At 39.0% G+C, this 23,389-nt stretch overlaps 1 protein-coding gene across 3 annotated transcripts in view; it reads left to right on the forward strand.

Annotated features, from left to right (window-relative positions):
• The first annotated feature begins 274 nt into the window (after nt 1–274).
• The window catches only part of AKAP7 (A-kinase anchoring protein 7), an 83,552-nt gene continuing 60,437 nt past the window's right edge, over nt 275–23,389 (forward strand). Inside the window, exons 1-5 of one of the 3 annotated variants that reach the window (XM_068184483.1) lie at nt 275–553; nt 7,232–7,372; nt 8,430–8,575; nt 13,153–13,289; nt 17,427–17,587. In XM_068184483.1, the coding sequence (XP_068040584.1) occupies nt 394–553; nt 7,232–7,372; nt 8,430–8,575; nt 13,153–13,289; nt 17,427–17,587 (745 nt within the window). In that variant the 5' untranslated portion in view covers nt 275–393. Of the gene's footprint in view, nt 554–7,231; nt 7,373–7,855; nt 7,959–8,429; nt 8,576–13,152; nt 13,290–17,426; nt 17,588–23,389 lie in introns of those variants that run through there. The other 2 variants (XM_068184482.1, XM_068184484.1) reach the window with 2 other exon arrangements.

Genomic DNA, 23,389 nt, shown 5'->3' on the forward strand with positions numbered 1-23,389 from the left:
GCCGCCCTAAGCTACAGCCGGTTATTCTGAGGGACGCCAAATCCCGCTGGCTGCAGCCCCCCACGGGGGCGAGCGCTGGGGCAGCCACTTCCCGTCAAGGTACCGAGTGAAAGCCGCGCTCCAATGGACGATCTCGGGCTGCGGGCCCCGCCGTCCGCTGCGCTGCGAGGGGCGGCCCCGCCGCACGCCGCCCCCGCGGAGCGCTCGCTGGGCCGGCTGAGGGGCAGGGCCCTGCGGCCGCCCCATGCCCGCCGCGGAGCGTGCCGGGAGCGGTAGTTCCATGGCCGCACGGCCCCGTTCCCTCGCTGCTTCCCCGAGGGGCGCGGCGGCTCCGCCAAACCCGCTCCGGCCCCGCGGCTTCCCGGCGGGCAGCGCTGTTCGCCCCGGCCGAGCATGCGGCCGCTGCTGCGGCGGCTTCTCCCCTCGCTGTGCTCGGCGGCGGCCCGAGCCCTGCTCGCCCGGCGGGCCGTGCCCATGGCGCTGCGGCCGGCGGAGAGAGCGGCGCGGGTCGAGGGCGATGCCCCGAGCGCGGCCGGCGCGGCCCCGGAGCACGGTGAGAGGCGGCGGGACAGCGGCGCGGGGGCAGAGGGCAGGCGCTGGCGAGACCCCGCGCTCGCCTCCCCCTGGGCTGCGGGCGGGCCGCTGGGGCGTGCGGGCCGCGCTGGGGCGTAGGGAAAACTTTTCAACTTAGTTATTAAGTTATTAATTATTAAGTAGGGCTCTTGTTCATAAGGCTCTGGCGCTTCCCTGACTGCCCCGCTCTGTCCCTAGGCTTGCCGACAGTGTATGCATCCGACCTGACTGAACACTAAATCTACCTTTTTTCCCCCTAAGTTTACTACTACTCCTTTTCTTCTTAGTTTCCCACCTGTGTATGTGACCTGGCTGAATACTAACCCTGCCATTTTTTTCCACAAGAAACTTTTTATTATTATTATTATTATTATTATTAGCTCCGTAGCTATGTTAACTGTAGTGCCAGTACTGGAGGTTCAAAATGCATCGACACAAAGACCATCTACTTCTGCAGCAGCTCTCAGTTAAACTGCCTCTAAAGGATTGATTTGTTGTTTAAAATATGAATAGAAAGCAGCAGGGGAAAGCTCAGCATGAGTCAAGGAGCCCCAGCCCTCTTGCCATCAGGTAGAGGGGGGGGAATGGAAAAAGGTCCCTTCTCAGAGAGGTGGAAGAATCTGCTCCTGGCATCCCTTGCTTCCCCAGGTGCCCTTACGGAACAGGTAGGAGGCCCTGGATCTTGAGGGTCAGGCAGACAACAGTGGAGAAGAAGGTTTGTCTGGAGGGCCTTCCAGGCCAATGCAGTCAACCAGGTGGATCACGTATACAATAATACACGTATTAAGAGAAAAAGAAGGGTAGCTGTAGTGGGTGACTTGCTTCTGAGGGGAACTGAGGGCTCTGTATGCAGGTTGGACCCATTCCACAGGAAAGTCTGATGACTTCCTGTGGCCCAGGTAAGGGATATTACCAAGAGACTCGCTGAGCTGATTCTCCCCACTAGTTACTACCCACTGCTGGCTGTCCAGGCTGACAGTTACAAGGTTGATGAGAGACATACCAGGGTAATGAAATAGGACTTCAAGACACTGGGTTGTCTTGTTTGAGGGACAGGAGCACAGGTGATGTTTTCCTCAATTCATTTGGTATCAGGGATGAATGCCAGAAAGAACAGGAAAACCCATGTGATCAACAAGTGACTTTAAGATGGTAAAGATGGAAAGATGGTGCCATTGGTAAAATTTTTTTTTTTTTTTTTTTTTTTTTTTTTTAATCGTGGGGAGATTATGTGTCACCAAGCCTGCAGATGGTGTTCTGTCTAACAGGAGCAAAAGTATTCTAGACAATGAGTTGGCAGGGCTGACTGAGAAGGTTTGAAGGGGGAATGGGATGATACAGGCTCACTAGGGACGAGCCTAGGGGCTGCATGCCGGAGTTAGGGATGAAATAGTAGCCCAGCTGAAGTGCATCTACACCAGTGCAGGCGGTGTAGATAACAAACAGGAGGAGCCAGAGGCTGTCATGCAGCAGGAAAGCTGCGATATAGTTGCCATCAGGGAAATGTGGTGTAGTGACTCATGACTGGAGTGCTGCAGTGGGTGGCTACAAGCTCTTCAGAGGGGACAGGCAAGGAAGAAGAGGGAGTGGGCTGTCTCTGTACCTCAGGGAGTGCTTTGACTGCACAGAGCTTGAGGATAGTGGTGATAAGATTGAGTGCCTAGGGCTGAGAATCAGGGCAGTGGCTGGTAAGCCAGATATCCTAGTGGGAGTCTACTACAGACCATCCAACCAGGATAAAGAGTTAGATGGAATATCCTGAGGGCAGCTGGCTGATGTTTCACCATCACTAGACCTTGTTCTTGTGGGAGACTTTAACCTGCCAGTGTCTGCTGGAGACCCAACACAGTGGCAAGGAGTCAGTCTAGGAGGTTCCTGGAGCATTTGGAAGGTAACTTCCTGACACAGCTGGTGAGGGAGCCTACAGGGGCAGCATCCTCCTAGACCTGCTTTTTATGAACAGGGAAGGGCTGGTGGGAGATGAGGTGGTCAGAGGCTGCTTTGGGCAGAGTGTCCATAATGCGATAAGGATTTTCAGTACTTGCTGAAGTAAGGAGGGGCATCAACAAAACCTCTATCTTGGACTTTGAGAGGACAGACTTTGACCTATTCAGGACACTGATTTAGAGAGGAAGCAGCTCTTAAAAACAAAAGGGGCCAGGAAGGCTGGACATACTTTAAGAAAGAAATCCTGAAGGCGCAGGAGTAGGCAGTCCCTGTGTGCTGAAAGATAGGCTGGTAGGGAAGATGACTAGCCTGGCTGAGCAGGGAGCTTTCACAAGAACTTGGGGGAAAAGCAGAGGGTGTATCACCTTTGGTAAAAGGGGCAGGCAACTCAGAAGTATTTCAGGGTGTTGTTAGGTCATGTAGAGAGAAAATTAGAGAGGTGACAGCTCAGTTAGAACTTACTCTGGCTACTTTTATTAGGGAACTTGAAAAGTGTTTTTCTAAATACATTAATTACAGAAGGGGGCCAAGGAAAACCTCCATTCTTTATTGGACATGGAGGGGATTACAGTCACCAAAGACGAGGAAAAGGCTGAGGTACTTAACTCCTTCTTTGCCTCAGTTTTCAACAGGAAAACTTGTTATCCTCAGGGCAGCTGGCCCCGGCTGAACTGGTAGACAGAGAGGAGAAGCAGAATGGACCCCCTGTAATCCAGGAGGAAGTAGTTAGTAACCTGCTTAACCACTTAGATTCTCACAAGTGTATGGAGCTGCATGGGATCCATCCTAGGGTGATGAGGAACTGGCAGAAGAGCTCATTAAGCCTCTGTCCATTATCCATCTATCATCAGTCATGGCTAACCAGGGAGGTCCCAGGCAACTGGAGTCTGGCCAGTGTGATGCTCATCTACAAGAAATGCTGGAAGAAGAATCTAGGGAACTACAGGTCTGGCAGCCTGACCACAGTGCCCAACAAGGTGATGGAGCAGGTCATCATACGTGTCATCATACAGCACAGGCAGGACAGCCAAGGGATCAGACCCAGCCAGCACAGGATTAGGAAAGGCAGATACTTCCTGGCCAATCTGATCTCCTTCTATGACCAGGTGACCCACCTGGTGGATGAGAATAAGGCTGTGGGTATTGTCTACCTGGACTTCAGCAAAGCCTTCAACACCATCTCCCATAGCATATTCCTGGCAAAGCTGTCAGCCCATGGCTTGGACAGGTGCACTCTTCTCTGCGTTAAGAACTGGCTGGACAGCCAGGCCCAGAGAGAAGTAGTGAATGGTGCTCCATCCAGTTGGCAGCTGGTCACTAGTGGTGGTCCCTAGGGATCAGTGTTTGGTCCAGTCCTGTACAATATCTTTATTGATAATCTGGATGAGGAGATCAAATCTTCTACTAGCAGATTAACAGACAAGACCAAGTTGGGTTGAAGTGTTGATCAGCTGGAGGGTAGGAAGGCTCTGCAGAAGGACCTGGACAGCCTGGATCGATGGGCTGATTTCAGTGATACAAGGTTCATCAAGACCAAGTCTGGGTCCTGCACTTTGGCCACAACAGTCCCATGCAGCACTACAGGCTGGGGACAGAGTGGCTGGAAAGTGGCCCAGTGGGAAAGGACCTGGGGGTCCTGTTTTGACAGTCAACGAAAAGTGAGCCAGCAGTTTGCCCAGGTGGCCAGGAAAGCCAATGGCATCCTCGCCTGGATCAGCAATAGTGTGGCCAGCAGGACCAAGGCAGTGATTGTCCCAATATTTTTGGCACTGATGAGACCACACCTCAACTCCTATGTCTAGTTCATGGCCCCTCAATTCAGGAAGGACACTGAGTTGCTGGAGCGTGTCCAGAGAAGGATAATGGTGCTGGTGAAGGGTCTGGAGCATGAGTCTGATGAGGAGCAGCTGAGGGAGCTGAGGGTGTTTAGCCTGGAGCAAGAGGCTCAGGGGGATCTTCTCTCTCTCTACAAGTACCTGGAAGGAGGCTGTAGTCTCCCCAGGTGGGGATTGGCCTCTTCTCCCAGGCAACCAGCAACAGGACAAGAGGACACAGACTTAAGCTGCAGCAGGGGAGGTTTATGTTGGACATTCGGAAGAAATTCTTCATGGAAAGAGTGGTTGGCTATTGGAACGGGCTGTCCAGAGAGGCATTGGAGTCATGTTTCTGGTTCTGCTTGAGGAAAGACTGGACATGGCACTTAGTGCCACGGCCTTGTTGACAGTGTGGTATTCAGTCATAAGTTGGACTCAATGATCTCAAGAGGTCTTTTCCAACCTAATTGATTCTGTGATAAATCCATTAAACACATAAACATAGTGAACAGAGAACAGTGCCTGAAGATCAAGTCTCACTGTGATCTGTGATACTTACATGTCAAATAATAGAAGATTGTTCTGTCTGAAACAATAATCTGAATATGTAGAGAAGGCAGCTGGGATCATAGAGCAATCAAATATGTTTTATTGCTCCTTGTTTTTGTGGTCTCTCCTTTATGATGTAGATGTATCATGATCTTTTTTTTTTCCATGCTGGAACAGATGAAAAATTGTGAAGATAAGCAGTCACTTAAATACAGATAAAGGAATAATGGATACACCTACTCATATATGAAATTCAGGCAAATATAATTAAGCATGCAATTAAGAAAAAAGATCTTATCCTATTAACAGCTTGATGGTCAAGGAGTTCCTACGGAAGCTAGTTTTGTACCTTAGGCTTCAGATTATCAACATTATGTCAAGAAGTTTGAAAAATCTTGTTTTCAAGTTGTATTAGTAACTAGATTGCAACTGTTGAATTTTGTTGCTGATTAATTAGTATTTTCAAACAAGCGAGGGAGTTTTTTTTTGGTAGAACACAAACTGTAGAATTTAGACACAGTGCCTGCTTAAGTCAGTTTACTGAGGGTGCATTGTAAATTTAGCTGTGCTTTTGCTATTGTGAACAGGCTGCATTTTGCAAAGTGGTGCAAGTATGTTGCTTTTTGAGCAGACAGAGCAAAGCAAACCTGCTTTCTGCAACATACATCCCTCAGATTTATGTGAGTCCTTGTTCTGTAGCTGATGCTACCTTAACAAACCCCTTTTGCTCTCAGCTTATGATTCTTCACTGCTGAATTTTGAGGTTTTCTGCCCCAGCTTGACCTACTTGTTTGTCAGTTTCACGGACCTCTGTCTTGTCCTTCACTTTGAGATCTCTTTGGATCCAGGGTTGTTTTCTGTATGCTCGTGGTTACCAGAAACAAAGTTGTGTGTGAGCTTTAATCTAAATGTTAAGTGATAATTTTATGATTGCTTTAGCGTCTGTTTGTTATGCATAATTCTTTAGTGTCTGCAGAGGGATCAAGTAACAAATCTAAATACTTTGTTTCCTTTGAATAGCCTGTGGGTATAAAGTTAAGGTGTCAGGCTACAACCACAGAGTGATTTATGCCTGCCTGCTTTAGCCTGGAGTGAATTAGCGTTCAATCAGGTTGTTCTTTTTTTTATCTTCCCTAGCTTAAAGTGATATGTGTAAGAAACATTCCACAGGGTGATAATCACCAACACTGGGTCTGTAATATCGATTTTATGTATGCGTAGCCTTGCATGCCTTAAGAACATAGTGTACACTTTTGCTGCTGAATTTTCCTCTTAGGCCAGATTTGGGCCATCTGCACTGGTCATGAGAGGAGCTTTGAAAGTGTGTTGTCTGTGGTAATGAGCTGTCCTGGGATAAACTGCAATTCTAACACACGGCTCCTTCCACTACAGTAATCCCATTGTGGAGTTGTCCCAAAGGAGTATTGCTGGGTGCCTGATTATATGCCCATTGTTTGCTGCTAGAGAAGATTTTGCTTATTCTTTTTTCTTAAGATATAACTTAATATGCCAATATTAGGGTTTACTGATGCAGAAGCATGAAGTAGACATAAGGAAATGACTCACGCTCAGTACTCTTGGGGAAAAAGACTTTTTAAAAAACTTGTTAGTGGACATTATTCTGTCCTGTCAAACTCAAAATATTCTGTGATTGTGGTATTACTCTAAGGTAGAGCTTTCTGTATATCTATTTACGTGCAAGATGTGTTTTCATTTACATTCACTTCCTTCTATAGCTTAAATACTAAAAGTCAGTATTTAGAATGAGAAATTTAGATCATTGCTGTCTAAAACATGCTGTACTGAGTGGGAGATGCAGGAATACAGTAATCATCTCATTCCTGAATGATAGAGTCAGCTGAGAACCCTTTGTTATATGTGGAATGGTAGTATTCCCTCCCTTCTGCTTCTTCATGGCTCATTTTCAGTATGTTTACAGTGGAATTAATTTGCCAATGTTTGTCTGCACTGAATTTCATATGCCATTACTGTTATCTAAAATGAACATTATGTGATGTCTGAAGGGTATTATTTTTTATGCTCAGTTATAAGTTTGAGTTTTGTTTTTTTTTTGCAGTAATTTCATTTACTTGGAACCAAACAAGACCATAGATTATTAAACTATAGAAAGCAGAACTTTATTTTTTTGCTATTTTACATAAAATGTTGAGATATTTTTACTGATCTGTTGACAGAGAATAAGAACAGGATCCCTGCAGAGTTACATGTCAATATTTATTTGCTGATGATTAATGAACTGTTTACTTCATATGTTGCTTATGTATAATGTCTCTTAGCTGTTTATATCAAAAACTAAGATCCAGTGTGTTATTTTAAATATATTACAGATGGGCTGGAAAATATACAGCAAAAGAAAATCTTTAAAGAGACTAAGGAAAAAACACAACAGAGTGAAGAGCCATGTGCTGTTGACTCTCTAATGGCAGAAATGCCATTTGTGGACACAGATATTGAAGATGAATGTGCTAGTAAGTACATTAAACAGAAGCAATGTGAAAGCATAGACACATCATGCACTCAGTTCTTGGTCCTACCTGTTGGCAGGGTCACATGGGTCATGCACGTGGAACAGTCTCCCTGCAAACATGTTACAGTCCAGAGCCTCTCTTATTACTTTTCAGTCCTGCAGTACTTGAGCGTATTAAAAATTCACCCTCTTGTTATCCTGTGGGACAGTGAGTCACAGAATAAAGAAATTTCATATGTCAATTCACATTACTGTATGTGAGCTTCTCAGGTGGTGGGTTTTGTGAGCTGTCCTTCAATATGTGTATTCCCAGCATGAGGCTGGAAGTACACTTCTAATTGGACAGTGGATGTCTGCAGCCTGGTCAGCTTGTGGGTATGTATCAGGCATTGTGGTGGGAGAGGGTCTGCAAAGGCTTAAGGAAATGAGCCAAGAAAAACACAATTATGTGTAAAGGAAGAACTGAGGACATACATATTTCTTTCACTATATCAGAAGGTATCTCTGGGAAAGGAGGAGGTAGAGAGCAAATCTGTCTGGGATGATATTTTCTTCTGGGCTGGGTTTGGTTCCTTTGCTATTAGTTGGTTAGTCTTAGTCTAGTACAACTTTTAGCTTTAATAATCCTATATGTTTACTGCATTTCATGTTTCAAAATGCCAAATGCATAGGATTTTTGAAGTTTAATATTGGCCCTTCTGCTCTACAGTCATGTCCATATTCAAGTATGGACAACTTGCAGGCCTGTTGACCTGCTGCATATGTTGGCTAAGGGAGGCTCGCTGGTTTGGAAGCCATGTGTCTGTCTGTGTTAGCAGCTTATAAACCGTGCTTAGAGGTGTAGGCTGTTAGTTCAGGTGTGGTACTTCACTTGTATGGCTACACTAATTCAGGTCAGAGTTGGATCCCAGTCAGACAGTTCAGAGCATGGGCAGACCAGGTCAGTGAGAAGACACGCTCCAGTCAGGTGACTCAAGTCCAGCTCCTGTTGGTGTGATATTAAGAGTGTCTTTGTTCAAATGTTTCTGTGCTGAAAATGACTTTTTTTTTCTCTTCAGTGCATGCAACTACTGAACTAAGTATTAAGAAGAAAAGAAAGCGGACTATTGGAAGGGAAATTGAAGAAGGCATTGAGAGAAAGAAGAAAAAGAACAAACAGTATCAGCCAAATTATTTCATTTCTCTTCCAATTACTAATCCAAAGGTGATATTCTTTATTATACTAATACAGTATAACCAGAATTACTTCAACAGCTGCGTGTGTTTATAAGAACAGTGTTTGATATTGTGCAAAACATTTTTTTCAGGTACTTTTAAAGAAACATTAGCAGTCTATTCAATGAGTAATGCTGTGTTATGTAACATCTTTTGTGAATAAAATTGCTTTTCTAAAAAAGACTGGAGGAAAAATACTTAGATTTTTATTCAGTTTGTCAGTCTTATGGATTTCACTGAAGCTTGCTGAAATTTCCCCTCTGCAGTGTTCAGTATTGCCTATTTTGTTGTTCACGTAGAATAAGGGAGACATTACTGTTAAATTTAATGAGAAAAATTCTAGCAATATTTTTAGATTTCTTTATAGATACAAATTTATATTTGGATCTATTACTGTTTTAATTTGGCAGTTTGTAGTTTAGCATTTTACAGTAAAATGGTTCATCTTATTTAAAACTCAAACAATTGTTTTAGTGAGATGTGGTTCACATGAATTCAGGAAATGCAAAGAGCTCTTTAAGAAAATGTACTTTCTTGCAGTTATATGAGTTGTCCTATTTAGGCAGTAAATGAAAATGATTTCTTACATGCTGCAGATTGTCTCTGGTACATCTTTGATATCTTTTGTGTCTGAAACAAGGAAAGTAGGTGCGTTATGTTTAAAAAAATTGAACCCAGCAGTTTAACACCATTTGCAAATTTAGTTTGTGGTGTTTTTTAATATCAGAAACTATCTCAGATGAATTTTAACTCATCCTATATCTGTATTATCAGTTCTCTGAAAAAGTAAAATAAGATTAAGAAAATATGAAATGAGACTAAAATAGGTTTGAAAATGACACTGCAGTCTTTGATTCTTCAAAACATAATATATGAAGAAGAGATTGTAAAGGCTGGTTTTATAAGATCCAAGATAGCCTGTTACAAATATTGTAGGCTATCTTTTGTGACATCTTAGGTTAAAATATCTTTTCTTCCAGATCTGTTTAACAGATTCCATGATTTAACAAGTGCAAGAATAATGTAGGGGTTATATAATCTGGTAATTGAGAATTCCTGCTGACAATCATTACTATGCCCAAGGGTTGGTTGGGAAGGTCTTAAGTATACTTGTTTTTTTATATGTCATTATCTGGTCATATCATTTACAGAGGCAAAGAAACAACTCTTAACATTTAATCTCAGAGCATTTGGGAACTCCAGGACTTTGCTAGGAAGTTTTGTTTATACTTGTCTTAGAGGTAAAGTTGTTCTGAAAGTAGAAAATACACATTGGAATTTTTATAGGCAATATTAGCCAAAACTTAGATGCCTGGTTTCTTGATAGCCAGAGTGAATCTGGTAATTGCTGGTAGTATTTCAGTTGGTAATGAGAGAACTTTGTTTTGAAGAGCTTATTTTATTCCAGTGAAGTATTTTAAGCATTAGTGTTTTATTTGTATTTTATGTAGTAATTTAAGCTTTACACAGGGGAAATTAGGATAATTATAAAGGATAATAATAAAGGATATTTCTGAAACATTTAATCAACTGTTCTTGGAAAATGAACAGTTTCCCTGTTTTCATTTTAATTGTTTTGAATCTTTAGAAATTAAAAGTGTTGTTCCATTAATTTTGAATTTATATTGAACTTCGCATTATTACTTGTGTAAAACAGTTAAATAGATTATGATCATTGTATCTTTTTCTATTTTTTTTTAAAGTTATGACTTACATGATGTGTTATCACTTGGTAGGTTAGCCTTTCAGGGTTCTCCAGTCTTGACTATAATTGCTATTGATCTGTTAAATCTTTAAAGCTTTACATTTTCTTACTAGTAGTATCCTTGTAATAAGCAAAATGGCATTCTAAAATATTCTATTACTCCTCAGAATAATGTACTTCAAGTAATGGGAGAAGAGATCTTGAAATCAGTAGTTGAGGCCTTTTTTCTGAACTTTTTTTTAAAAATTCAGAGGGAGGAATTGTTAAGTGTGATCAGCCTTCCAAAAGGTTTTGAATTACGTTAGGGGATCTTAAGTAAAAATAAATAGCATGATAGCAGTTGAAATGTAAAACAGTACTTTGTAAGGTAATGTAAATAACAGGTTAAATAGCAATTTAAAGTTTTCATTTATGCAGTGGGTCAAAGCTTATTATATAGCATTTGAAGAGTCCTAGTTTGCTTCATTTGAATAGTATACTCAAATGTTAATTGCATCTTAGATTTATTGGAGAAAACAGAACAAATCTAAAAGTGTGATAGGCATTGTGATGGCACACCTGTTTAACAGCTGTTGTGTTACACTTTGATCGCATAACTTCAGGGAAAACATCTGAAAAACAAGTTCCTGAAATTCAGAAAAACTTACTTGAAAACTTATTTTTCTTCCCAAATAATGTTGATTGTGTGGAGCATTGTCATTTATAGAGAGAGAGAGAAAGAGGATGTGCTCAGCCTTCTTTTTGTTTTACTTGTATCCAAAGGGTAGGATTTTTCATACTTTCTCGATAGATTCAGCAATAACTTTTCTATGGAACTGATAACTGGCTGTCTTTGGACTTAATCTTGTTCCAAAGCCGTATTATTTTTTAGGTTTTTAGCTTGGTTTCCTGATAGAGTTTATACAGCTATGAGCCTGTCCATTGGAGTTTTTTGGGTTTTCAACCTGTTGTCCAATTTTGGACAGAAAAAATTGACATCTCAGAGGTATTAATTTCCTACAGTTTTTGTGTCATTGGTGCTTGCATAAAAGAGTGAGCTTTGAAAGAGCATGCTTTTGTGGTCTTACTACTGAAGGGAACTATAGGAGTATGGGGATGTAGGGTATTGGCTGCTAAACTAAATGCTGAGTAATATTGATCTCTTTTAGAGCTAGGATGGTCTTTACTGCTTTGATAACACAGTGCCACATCTGTCTTCTGTACTCTGAAGGCTTGTACACTTAGATGTATATTTTTTCCTTTCCAGCTCACAGGTGCAAATTAAATTTAGAAGCAATAGTTTGAAAGAATAAAATTGTAGTTACTGTGACACATTTAATTTTTGAGTTTTGTTTCTTTTTTTTTTGCTTTAGCTTATAAACTTAAATAATTATTCAGACAATACATTGTAAGTAGTGGGAATCACATTTACCAGTTCTTTGCTTAAATATGGATTAAATTCCTCCTGTACCTGAGACAATGAATCTTATTTATCCAGGAGGAGATCAGCTCTGACATATGAAGAAAGGTGGTCTTATTACAACATGATTTTTGATAAAATGTTGGAGGAATTTTCTTCATATATCCTACACTACTTAAGACACGTGTGGTTTTGTAAATGCCATATCCCCTTTTCTGGCAAGTAGCTTTTACCTTCCATCCTTCTCCCTACCCTCGCTAGCTTCGGTTCCTTTGAGTTATAATTTAATTATATTTATATGACACTACTAGATATCTATGGCTTATTGGGTAAAATTTCTGCAGGGCAAAACTCATCTTAAGAAATTCAGTCAGAAAAATACTGAACAGTCCCATTAGATTGTAGGATTTTTTCCCCAGGAAATTTGTGTTCTTTATGATTAACAGAGCTACCAAAATACATCAATGCTTTTTTAATACCCAAGAGCTACTTGTGCTTATCTTATAAAAGTCAAGTCTGTACAGTACATTTGTGAAGTATTCACTACTGAATTTCAAATAAGTAGCAACAAAAAAGTGAGATTGGAGTTTTCAACCTGCTTCTTTTAGACTTTATACACCAAAGATGATTTGACTGTAATGTCTTTGATCACTGTGCTTTAAGAAGTAATTAATTTTGTCAGATGGTCAGGTTTATTTGACTTGATCTGATTTTCACTAACATATTCAAGAATTATTGCAGGTTTTTGGTGTTTTGTTTTTTAAATTGCTACAATACAACTAGCATAATGCTTAGCACAGTAAACATTTTGGATATAATTTATAGAGCATGTATAACCATATAAATAACTTTCAACTAAAAAAAATGTAATTCCAATATTATTAAAGAGAAAGACTGATGAAGTTAGAACTCTATATCTGTTGCAAGAAAATCTGTCTAAATACATTTGAAGGGAGTATATACATTATATCTGTCTATTGGACAATATAATTAGAATTGCAAATCAGATATCTCTACAAATTATTTACTAAATATTCTGGTTTTGTATGTGCCCAGTCCTGCAAAGATCAGGTTTTTTTAGTCACTTACCTGCACATAGCAAGACAGATGTTTGGCAGAGTGGGCAGAGAAATTCCTTGAAGAAACTTTTTGTTGGCATTACTGGCAGTGTAAAACTGGATGATCTTAACCTGCTTCAGGATTTTATAATACTTATGGAAGGAAGCTCCTATTAAGATGTGATGGGGACTGTCCAGTGGTTTATTAATCACTCTATTTGTATCCCATTTGGGTTCACTCAGGTCAATTAGCACAGCTTTGTCAGAGGATAAAACTTTCTTCTGCTAGAATGGTTTTTACATAAACGTTTGTTTTTAGTTTGTGTGCTTTCTTGTTCACTTGCATGATGGGATACAGTAATTGTTGTAGTGGCTAACTGTTATTTCTGTGTCTTTCTTCCCAGATTACTGGCAGTATTCAGGCTGTCCAAGATGCAATAATACAAAAGGATCAAAGGCTTTCCAAAGCAATGGTTCGCTCTGGCTCATTTCATGTCACCATGTTAGTGATGCATTTATCCAGTGAAGAAGAAATTAGCATGTAGGTATTTAGTGGAAATAAAGTATATACTAGTATTTTTGTTTAATGTGTTCATAAAGACACTGGCAGGGTTAACTGATACTTTTTTGTGCCATAAACATCCCTAATTTACTAAGGTTATTGAACATTTAATTCATGTTGTTTTTAAAATGTAATCTTAATATTAGCCATTTTCATAACTTATGGTATGTCATAAGCTCTGAACAAAACATGTGGTTTTCCCTTGCATTTTACCTACTGTGTGCTAAACTTGCATGCACATATCTCATGTTTGCTAAAGTAATTATTTTAAAGCAGTGTTTTGATATAGGGGACAGGGGAATTAAAAATCTGTTGAAGTGCAGATTGCTCATGAGAAAGTGACAATCCAAGGTAGAATGTAGGAACCATTTAGTAGTTAAGGGCATGCCTCTAATAAGTAGAAGTATTTTGGCTGAAAGAATTTGACACACATAAAAATAATGAATGATCAGTATATCTGAATCAGTTGCCTTGTTTTACATGCTTGTTTTACTTGAATGCTATATCCTTGAGATCTCTATACTCCTACCAGTCTTATACTGTGAAGATGCAAATTTGTCAGCATCAACAGTCTAATCTAAGGGGAGAGAAACAGCCAGGGACAGAGAATAAAAAAGGCAAGCAAAGGATACTAGATCTGGTAGAATCCCTCCCATCTCTATGTGCCTGGTTAATGAGTAAACTGTGATAGCACCTGAAAATTGGTGAGAACAACCACCAGCTGTTTATGTGAGATTTTTTTTTTTAAGAGCTTGAAGTACAAACTTTTAAAAAAAGGAGCATGGGATAGTACCTCAAAGCACATATACCTTTCATGAGTATTTTTTAAGAGTCCAAAACTGTATACCAAAACAAATATTCTCAAATTCAGGATATTCTGCTACTCTGTGAGCCCCTTCTCAGCTTCCACTGTCTGAATGCCACTGAAGCAGTGTCTTACAGAGTTCTTCTCTGCCTCTCCCAGTAGAACTCTACAGTCCAGGCACTCAGAACTGTCCTCTAGTCAGCAGGAGCTTCCTCAGAGATTCACCCCTTCCCTGGCCAGATGCCTCCTATAAGTTTCTAGCTCAGCTATCCTCAGGTATTCTAGATTGCATGTTCTTTGTAATGAGATTTTAAAAAAAATGTAACTGATGTTTTTTGTTTAATCTTCTGGGAGATCTGAAAGAGTAAAATGCTGAATTTGCCTTCTTGCTTCACCTATTTTTGATATCAGGTTAATGGAAAGAAAGCAAGATCCAGGCTGGCAAACAAACCTGTATGTAATGTAGGGGGAGAGTGATCTCTCAAAAAAAGTGCAGCTAGTCAACTGGGCATCTGAGGGTTCACAGATCCTGAGGTTTGGATCCATTGAGTTACTTAGATATCTACAGTTTTTCAACTATGTTTGCACAATAGTGCCTCTGTCTATACAGAAATTAAATGTGTTGAATGCTATTTGAAGTCAAATGCGTGATAAGAATGTGCTAAACATAACATTCAATTCAGCACAAAGCCCTTTGTATGGTATTTTAGTACATACAGCTTTCACCCTGAAAATGGAAGATCTGTATTCTAGGCTGCTTATTCTAAAGGAATCCAGACCTGCAATTCTCATGTGAGTTTCCTAACTGATTGACTGTGGTCTAGCCTTCATGAATACACTATACATCTCTTTTTGTAGGACTGTGTGATATCAAGAATGTGAGATTTTGAAACTAGAAAGAAAGCAATCAAGACTCATGACAGCACTCCCTTCAAGCCAGGAAGTTCTACTCTGTGCTAACTGTGCATAGTCATGGGATCAGGTGCTAGAAATCAGGATGCCTGCCTTTGCAGTAAATGCCTAATTATGAGATTATAGTGTCAAGTTTTTCTTGCTAGTTTTCTGTCAAAGACTGAATCTCACCTTTGCATTACAAATAACAGATCTGATGGAATTGAGTTTGGCTTTGTTTGAGAGATCGCTTTTTCTAACAAGTGATCAAAATTAAAACTCAGAAATTTCTAAAATGATACTTGGTGAATTTATGTGCTACAATAGTTACATTACAACAATATAGGAAGAAAACAGACACTGCTTCTATAATTCTAGTGTGCGTTCACTTAGAATATGCTGTTTAATTTTTTTTTTAATTTCCTTTTTTGACATTAGATCAAAGTGCTTGTAAACTTTTTGGGTATCTCTGTGGATTAGTTGCACTGAGTGTAATTACTAGTTGGCATTGTAAATACTGTTTGGTATGGAATAACAAGAAAATACCACTGTTGTGTTTTTAGCTATTGACTCAGTAGAAATGTTTGTCCATGTGCATTATTCTTACAAAGCAATTGTTAGATGTTATGAAGTATATGATAGAATATAAAAGGCAGGATAGCTAGAGTGAGATGACAGCTATTTTTCTACATATTTTAGTGTTTGCAAAATTATAAATAAAAGTAGAACTAGATCTTCGCTGCCACAGTGCTAAACTGAAACACACTGCACTGTATGGACTGACCTTTCACGGAACTCGCCGGGTAGGCTTGGGCTGGTCAGTGAGTTCTGCAGCAGACTCTACAGTATGGAAATATAAATCTATGTTCAGCTGAGGAACAGAGCTTTCCATGGACTTTCTGTGGATTAGTTCTCAAACGTAAAAAATACAGAGATGGATTTTAGATACATTCATGTATCAATACTTAAAAGCCCTCTGCAAGCTTTAACTTAATTTGACTCAATGTATTTGAAATATCTGTACTTGTTTTGGACCAATTTTTAGGTTCATGTTGGTAAATAAATCTATGCCTGCTTACATGTTAAGTACTCTGACAGGTAGAACCAGTATTAGATGGTGTTTTGGAGAGATTTTGAAGTATGCCACATAAGGAAGACACAGGAACAGGCTTGTGTAACAGTGGTAAGAGGGTAGGTAAGTGACAGAGACTACACTTAGAGTAAAATATCTTCACCAAGGAACAAGGAACGTTGGTGTTTAAAATGGCTATAAAGGAAGTAAAGTACTTTTAGCTTATAGATTAAATCCCTCTAAAAGGACCACAGGAGGGCTCTATCAATGAAGGATATTCTGTCATGTAATCAACCTTCATGTGTTTAACTTGGCCTAGGTTCCAGTTAATGCACAGCTCAGATCAAGAGTCCACCTTGTTAAACACAATGGGAATGTGTAGAGATTCTTGGAATTGTACAGGTTTCAATGAAATTATTTAACCTACTGTAGAAATCGGTGATTGCTTTCATCCAGCTAAAATAGAAAAAGTAAAAATACCTCTTCTGAGCATTTTTAACCTATTACTGCCATCTAGTGTTTATAAAGTCTGCATTGATTTGGGGAAGAGATTAAATTCAGGTTAATTGAATAGAATTAAAACTGAGAGATGTGAGAAATCTTTTAGAAAGCACTAAAAATGTTTATGTGGTTTTTGTTTAGAATTTAAATCACTTTAAGTGCAGTTCAAAACAATTATTTCATGTAATTGTACATACACTTGATGTGGCTAATTAAGATGATTATTAAAAGGTTTGTACCCTGTTTTTGCAGTTATAGTGTGCACACCTCTTAGCTCTTACAGAAAGTAAATGTAAATTGAGATTGTACCTCTTTTAATAACAGTTCTTCATGAGCTTAATTGTGATTTCTGTGTAATTTTATCATTATATATGTAATGTTACATCTGTTTATAATTTAACTAACGCTGTTGTAACTTGGACTGAAGAAGAATCTTAGTTCAATTGACATAGCAGGAGAGGAAAAAAATTAATTTAAGAATGGAAAACTAAATGCTTCTGAGTAATCATCTTATTTAAATGGGATTCACAAGGTAATAGGGACACTGTCATGTTAGTATCTGGATACCTTAAGGACTGAGATAAACTCTTTTGAGGATTACACCCACTGCTAAATGTGCTTTTATTATTTGTTTGGTTTTACAGCACAGTGTATGAACCTCTTCACCTTTATAAAAAGGTGGTAGTAATAATAATAATAACTGTATTGATAGAAACTAGTGCAAAAGTACCACAGTAGATAATAAATTGGTACTAAAAAAATCTGTTACATTTATTGATGTAATGATTAATGACAATATTTACACCAGAAATTCATTTGACATTGGTCTTTTCTTTCCTCTCAACAGAGCAGTTGGTGCTCTTTCTGACAGCAAGGTTTTTGTAGATGATCTCCTGAAAGGAAAAAGAGTGGATTTGTCTTTTCAAGGAATTGATCACTTCAGAAATCAAGTTGGATTTGTGAATTTGGCAGAAAATGATCATGCAACACTACTTAAGGAAATAGCAGGTACAACTTGTCAACCTAGTTTAAGTGTTTTAAAGAATTCTCAACAACCTCAATGAGAACGGAGCACAAAGATAACTTGGTGCTAATTTAGTCAATATTAATTTACCTTTAACAGCTGTAAATGCTACATAATTAATTTCCTGGCCTACTTTGCATATTTCAAAATGATGTTAATGAATTACAGATAGTAATGTTCTCTGATAACTTTTTATTTAGTATATGTAAAAAACTTAGTGCAAATCTGTAAGTGGGATGTAAAGACTCCATACTACCTTGTTTTGATCCTATTTTTATCTGCCTATGAGTCCATACTTAAAGTATGTTTACAGATATATAATAAAAATACTCAAAGAACAGTACTGTCTTTGGTGTCCTTTAAAACTATGCCGGCAATTCCAGCTATTCCTTGGAAGGATTCTTTAAAAGACTTTTTCAGTATTGATGAATTATCTTTTGTATTCTGAGGAATGTGAGGTCACACCATTTTTTAATAGAGCAATAACCCATTTTGTGGAGTAGCAAGGACTGCTGCTGTCACAGTACCTCTTTGCAGTCCAATACAGAGGGAAAAAGTGAAAAAGTCTTTATTAATACAGTGTTTTCTCTAGCAATTCATTAGTTTCATTTCTGAAGTGCAGCTGGTTTGACCTTTTACAAAGACCTCAGTTGAATTTATTAAGGAATCACTGTTTCGCTACTTCAAGATTATGTATGGCTTCTGCTATGTTCTAATGTGAATTTTGATTTCATGTTGTTATTTTGTGTTGTACATGAATGAAGGAGAAATATTGAAAACATAGTCAATAGAAAATGAATGAAGTTAAATTAGCTTCTAAATTATAGGAAAGCATTTAGTTCTGTAAATTATACAGAGAAATTGTTTGATAATAACATCTGGATGTGGTCATTGCATGTCTGCTAATACCAGTGTAAATGTAGGTTTGCCAGAGATGGAAGTCCAGGAAAAGCAGAGCTAATGTGAATCTTCTGTTTGTTCTGATTTCCCAGTTACTTCCCAAAAATCCATTAAAAGACATTAGCATAATTTAATTATCTACCAGGAATAGTGTTAAACAGTTCTGACAGAGGTTTGAAGAGTATTTTAATAGCTGTTTGTCAAAGTCTTTTTAGAAATTGTGCACTTACATGACATAAAACTTTCTTCTGCTTTGCTGCACCACAGACTATTTGAAGGACTCCTGTGGTTTAGTCCCAGCTGACAGCTCAGTCTTGCACAGCCACTTGCTCACTCTTCCCCGGCCATTTGGGGGAGAGAGTCGGAGGAGTAAAAGTGAGAAAACTTGTGGGTTGACATAAGGACAGTTTAATAGGGAAAGTGAACAGCATGCACTCAAGCAGAGCAAAACAAGGAATTCATTCACCATTTCTCATAGGCAGGCACATATTCAGCCCTTCAGTGATTCAGCAGGGCTCCATCACTAAGAGTGACTTGGGAAGACAAATGCCATCCTCCTTCCTTCTTCTTTCCCCAACACTAAAAATGCTGAGGGTGATACCATACAGTATGGAATATCTATGTGGTCAGTCGGGGTCAGCTGTCCCAGCTGTGTCCCCTCCCAGCTCCTTGTGTCTCTCCAGCCTGCTGGAGAGGTGGGCTGAGAAACAGGAAAGGTCTTGGCTCTGTGCAAGTGCTGCTCAGTAGTAACCAAGACATCCCTGAACGATCAAACCTCTGTTCAGCATAAATCTAAAAAATAACCCTATACTAGGTACTATGAAGAAAAGTACTCGGCCAAAACCAGCACAAATACTAAGTGTATTTGGAAAAAGTAATGAAGTGCTTGGTTTTTATTTTGATAACTACATTGTAAATGCTGCTTGCAGCTGATAAAAGTGAATAAGTGAATCCTGGTTTTTTACCTACAGGATTTGCAGATGTTGATTTTATGGATTAATGATGCATGTTATGGTCTGACCACGAGAGGGAGCTTGTATTTCACAAACAGAAAAATGACTCTTCTGTTTATACATACATATCATATTTCATTTGCTTTTGTTCTTCTGATTTTAAGAAATGTTGTTTTGTTGGCTTAAATACTTTAATACAGTTAGGACTTCACTGTAGTACTACTGTCAGGCTGACATGCAGTACAACTAACTTAGTAATTTTCTTTAACTTCAGTTGTGTATAAATGACATTTAGTCTAATCTCTTCAAATTGATTTCCTAGCAGTCCACACTAGAGAGTGAGAGAAACAGAAAGCAAGTCATATTGCCCATTTTCTTCTCTGGATACATTACAGCTTTACTTGAGCATAAATTTACATTGCCACCATACCAAAGCAATCTGACCCCTTTGTGCAGCCACATGGGGAATTCAGCTGTGACAAAATTAACATTTTTACCTTTGCCAGCTAATTTTTAGCCTATTTAGCTTGCCCATGAAGTTTACTGTATAGCTACATAACTGTTGGCAGAAAAGACAGGAGCAGTGGCAAGCATGGGGCTGGAAAGGAACAGTGTATTCTGACAAGGATGATAGTTTAAAGCTCATCAAGGATGAGCTTCTTTAAAAATCGTGAATCCACACATTTAGCATCCATTTGAGGGTGAATTACAATTCCCTCCCTTTAGGCAGCATAGGGAAATAGTTTTTTTCAGTTAATTTAGTTCACTTTAGTTACAGATGGCTGAAGCTGTGATAAATGAATTTTGCCTCTTGTCAGTTGTTCTTAGGTCATTTCACCCATTTGATGAAAAAATTGGGAACTCAAAAGTATTGTAATTTTCCATTAGATGAACTGATTTGTAGAAAGTGAACAAAAAGATGGCAGTCCAAATTGCTGTTGTTTAGTTAGGTGAGACTGGAAGTATTCTCTGAAATGATGAAATGATTCTCTGAAATCATACTGAAAGCGAGGACAGCAAATGCTTTTAGATTTTGATCTACATTCTTTTTCATATTGTGCTGCCTAACACTGAATTACAATAGCTCTGATAAATAACTCACTAAAAGGAAGCAATATGCTTATAGTGGTTTAAAAGAAGGTACTATCACCCCCTTCTTTTTGTGGTCATAACAAACTTGTAGGAAGTATTAGAATGGATTGAAGCCAGTATAAGAAGAAAGTTTTATTAGGAAGTTCTGCTTATGTTTCTTTTTCAGTTTAGGACTTTACCTTCACATTGTCACTATCTTGTAAGGCTTAGCTTATGTACTGACATGTGCATGAAGTGGGGATTGCTAGGCCCAGCTGCTCCATGCATCCTACTTTATGAACAAGCTTATCTTTCTTATGTGTATGTGTGTGGTGATGGAGAGAAACAGAACAACCCACGCGTACTCCTGATGAGTGCTTGAAATAACAATATGGCTTGCTGATACGTGGCAGTGGTCTGGGACAGTGACAGCTCACTGTAGAAAAGTCTAATACACAACCAAGGAGCAGTGGAGGAACTACTGGGAAACTAGCTTGACTCTGGCTTATCTCTTGGCCTATCTCTTAAAAAACCCTAAGAACTTAATAATTTTAGCATGGCTTAACGTGATAGTTCTAATGGTAAGTTATCTATGCTCAGCTTTTCTTCATTTCCAAGTATAAAGTAAAAAAAAATGTCAATAAAAAGACAGAATACTGTTTCTAAATTATAAAGCTTTTAATTGAAGGAACATGGTTTTGAGACAAGAAGAAATTAATAGTCTGGAAGTATACATATGTAGCAGGTTTCTGTATCTAATGAAGTCTTTGGAAAGAAGATGGCCATTTGTATTACGGAATATGGCTCAATAAGCAATTTTACTATGAATTGTTCTGTATTGATCTAGCTGTTGGATTTTTGAGCTTTTCCCATGTAAAGTGGTTCTGTGTAAGCTTCATATATCACATTTCCATTCTAATTATAGGGAAAGAGTTATCTAATGGATTCAGCTGCATCCAGTGTAAGAGGCAGATGATATTCAGTAATTTTGACATTATAAAAATGAGGTACAAAATGATATTACAGAGTACTTCAAACTGCATGAAAGACAGTCTGAAAGCTGTCCAAAAATTTGTTCCAGGAAGTCATTGTGCTTGTAAAAATAGCTTTAACATTTCTAGGGTATACTTTGAAGCTGCAAACATCAGTCAGCCTGAGGCTAATAAAGGAAAACATAGATTTTGTTTGATTTTTCACTCTAAGTAGTAATGATAATGTCTGGAGGAAAGATGAAGGATACTCATTTGTGAAAAACCCTGGGCATTGTCTATTTTTTCTCATCACTGGCCTCTAATTTCTTTCAGCTAATGGAATTCCCATCATAACTTTAACTTTTGTGTATTTGCCAGTCAACAGATCCACTTTTATGCTGTCTCATAAGCCTAGAACTTTCTCTTGCCCACAGCATCCATGTGTCCTTTCCAGTTCCTGTTAAATCCCTTCTTGTAGCCACTTCTTCAAGGAGCTTCATGGATATTAATAGCATTACATTATTTTGTAACCTTTCTGTGCTCTCAGGAAAACATTTCTCTTTATTTCTTTTTTTCCCCTCCACTTAGTCAGATCTCATTCTGTTTTTCATTATTTTTGAAGAAGGCAACACAGTGTTAATTATGTTCATAAAGTTACCTTAACCAGTAAAATGTCACACTTTCTGTACATTTTAAATTCTACAAAACTGGGGTTATCTGTAGTCCCAGCAAGCCCAATGTCTTGAGCCTGTGATGTTTAATATGTCTGTGCTATGACAAAGCTGTGTGCGAAGTCTGATGCCCCTGAGAACATGTGTAGACACACACCTACACACAAGTAAACTGTTGTTTAAAACTGCAGTCTCTCTCCATGCTGTTCTCTTCTGACCCAGGTTTTCATTGTTTTTTCTTGATTGGAATTGCCAGGTATGGAAGAGGATTTTGGAAAGATAAATCGACCAGATATCGAACAAAGCTATTTCACACAAAACGAAGACAGGCAGGCCAGTGGTTCTGTTCAGCAGGGTAAAGTGCAGGTGCCCAGCTGTCCCGCCCAATTCCCACACAGTCACAGCACTGTGTGATCAGTCTGTCCTGCTGAGATCCCTGAGTTCACAGTCGCGTGATCAGAGGCACATTGGCAAGCCTCTGCTCTGATGCTAAGCTCTTCCCAGAGTTAGGAGGGAACACCTGGAGAGGTGCAATTCTTCATCAGCACAGATCCTAGTTGCAGAGTGTCAGAAAGACTGCATGGCCTAAGATGTGATGGCAGAAAAATAACGGAGTTTTCAGAGGGGAAAAAAGGACTGCTGTGCACAAGACAGAGTCAGAACATCACATGGTAATGTAAACCTGGGCCCAATAAGATTTACCCTTTGCTGGAACATCAATGTCAATGGGTCCCCAAACTATGCTGTTTAGAGAATAGATACAGGAGCCAGAGAGCTTAGTGGGGATTCAGTGTAAATTTAGAAATGTCTCCCACAGACAAAATTTAAAATAATACATGTAGGTCAGCTGTACTTGGGTTATTTGCTTCCCGATGTGATGCTGTTTTTTCCAGGTGCCAGAAAAAGGACTGTTGAACTATCAAGCAAAAAATTAATATATATAAATGAACATACATTGTTTTGCTAAGGGCTGATTAAATTTATTGATAAGATTGATAATTTTTCCCCATTTTGATTTTAGTTTGATTGTATGAGTGAGCTAGACCTACACCTAGTGAAATATTGAAAGTTGTACTTGCAAAGAAAAAAAAAGCTTAAAGCTTCTGTTTTCCAGCAATAGAAATACTCTATTACCCAGTATTATTTTTAGCACAGGTTTTTTCAATTTTATCTAACCCTTTTTTCAAACAGAAATTTTTCACATTGAAAGTATTTAGTCT

This window comes from Anomalospiza imberbis, chromosome 3 (genome assembly GCF_031753505.1).
Source record: "Anomalospiza imberbis isolate Cuckoo-Finch-1a 21T00152 chromosome 3, ASM3175350v1, whole genome shotgun sequence".
Classification (NCBI taxonomy): Eukaryota; Metazoa; Chordata; class Aves; order Passeriformes; family Viduidae; genus Anomalospiza; species Anomalospiza imberbis.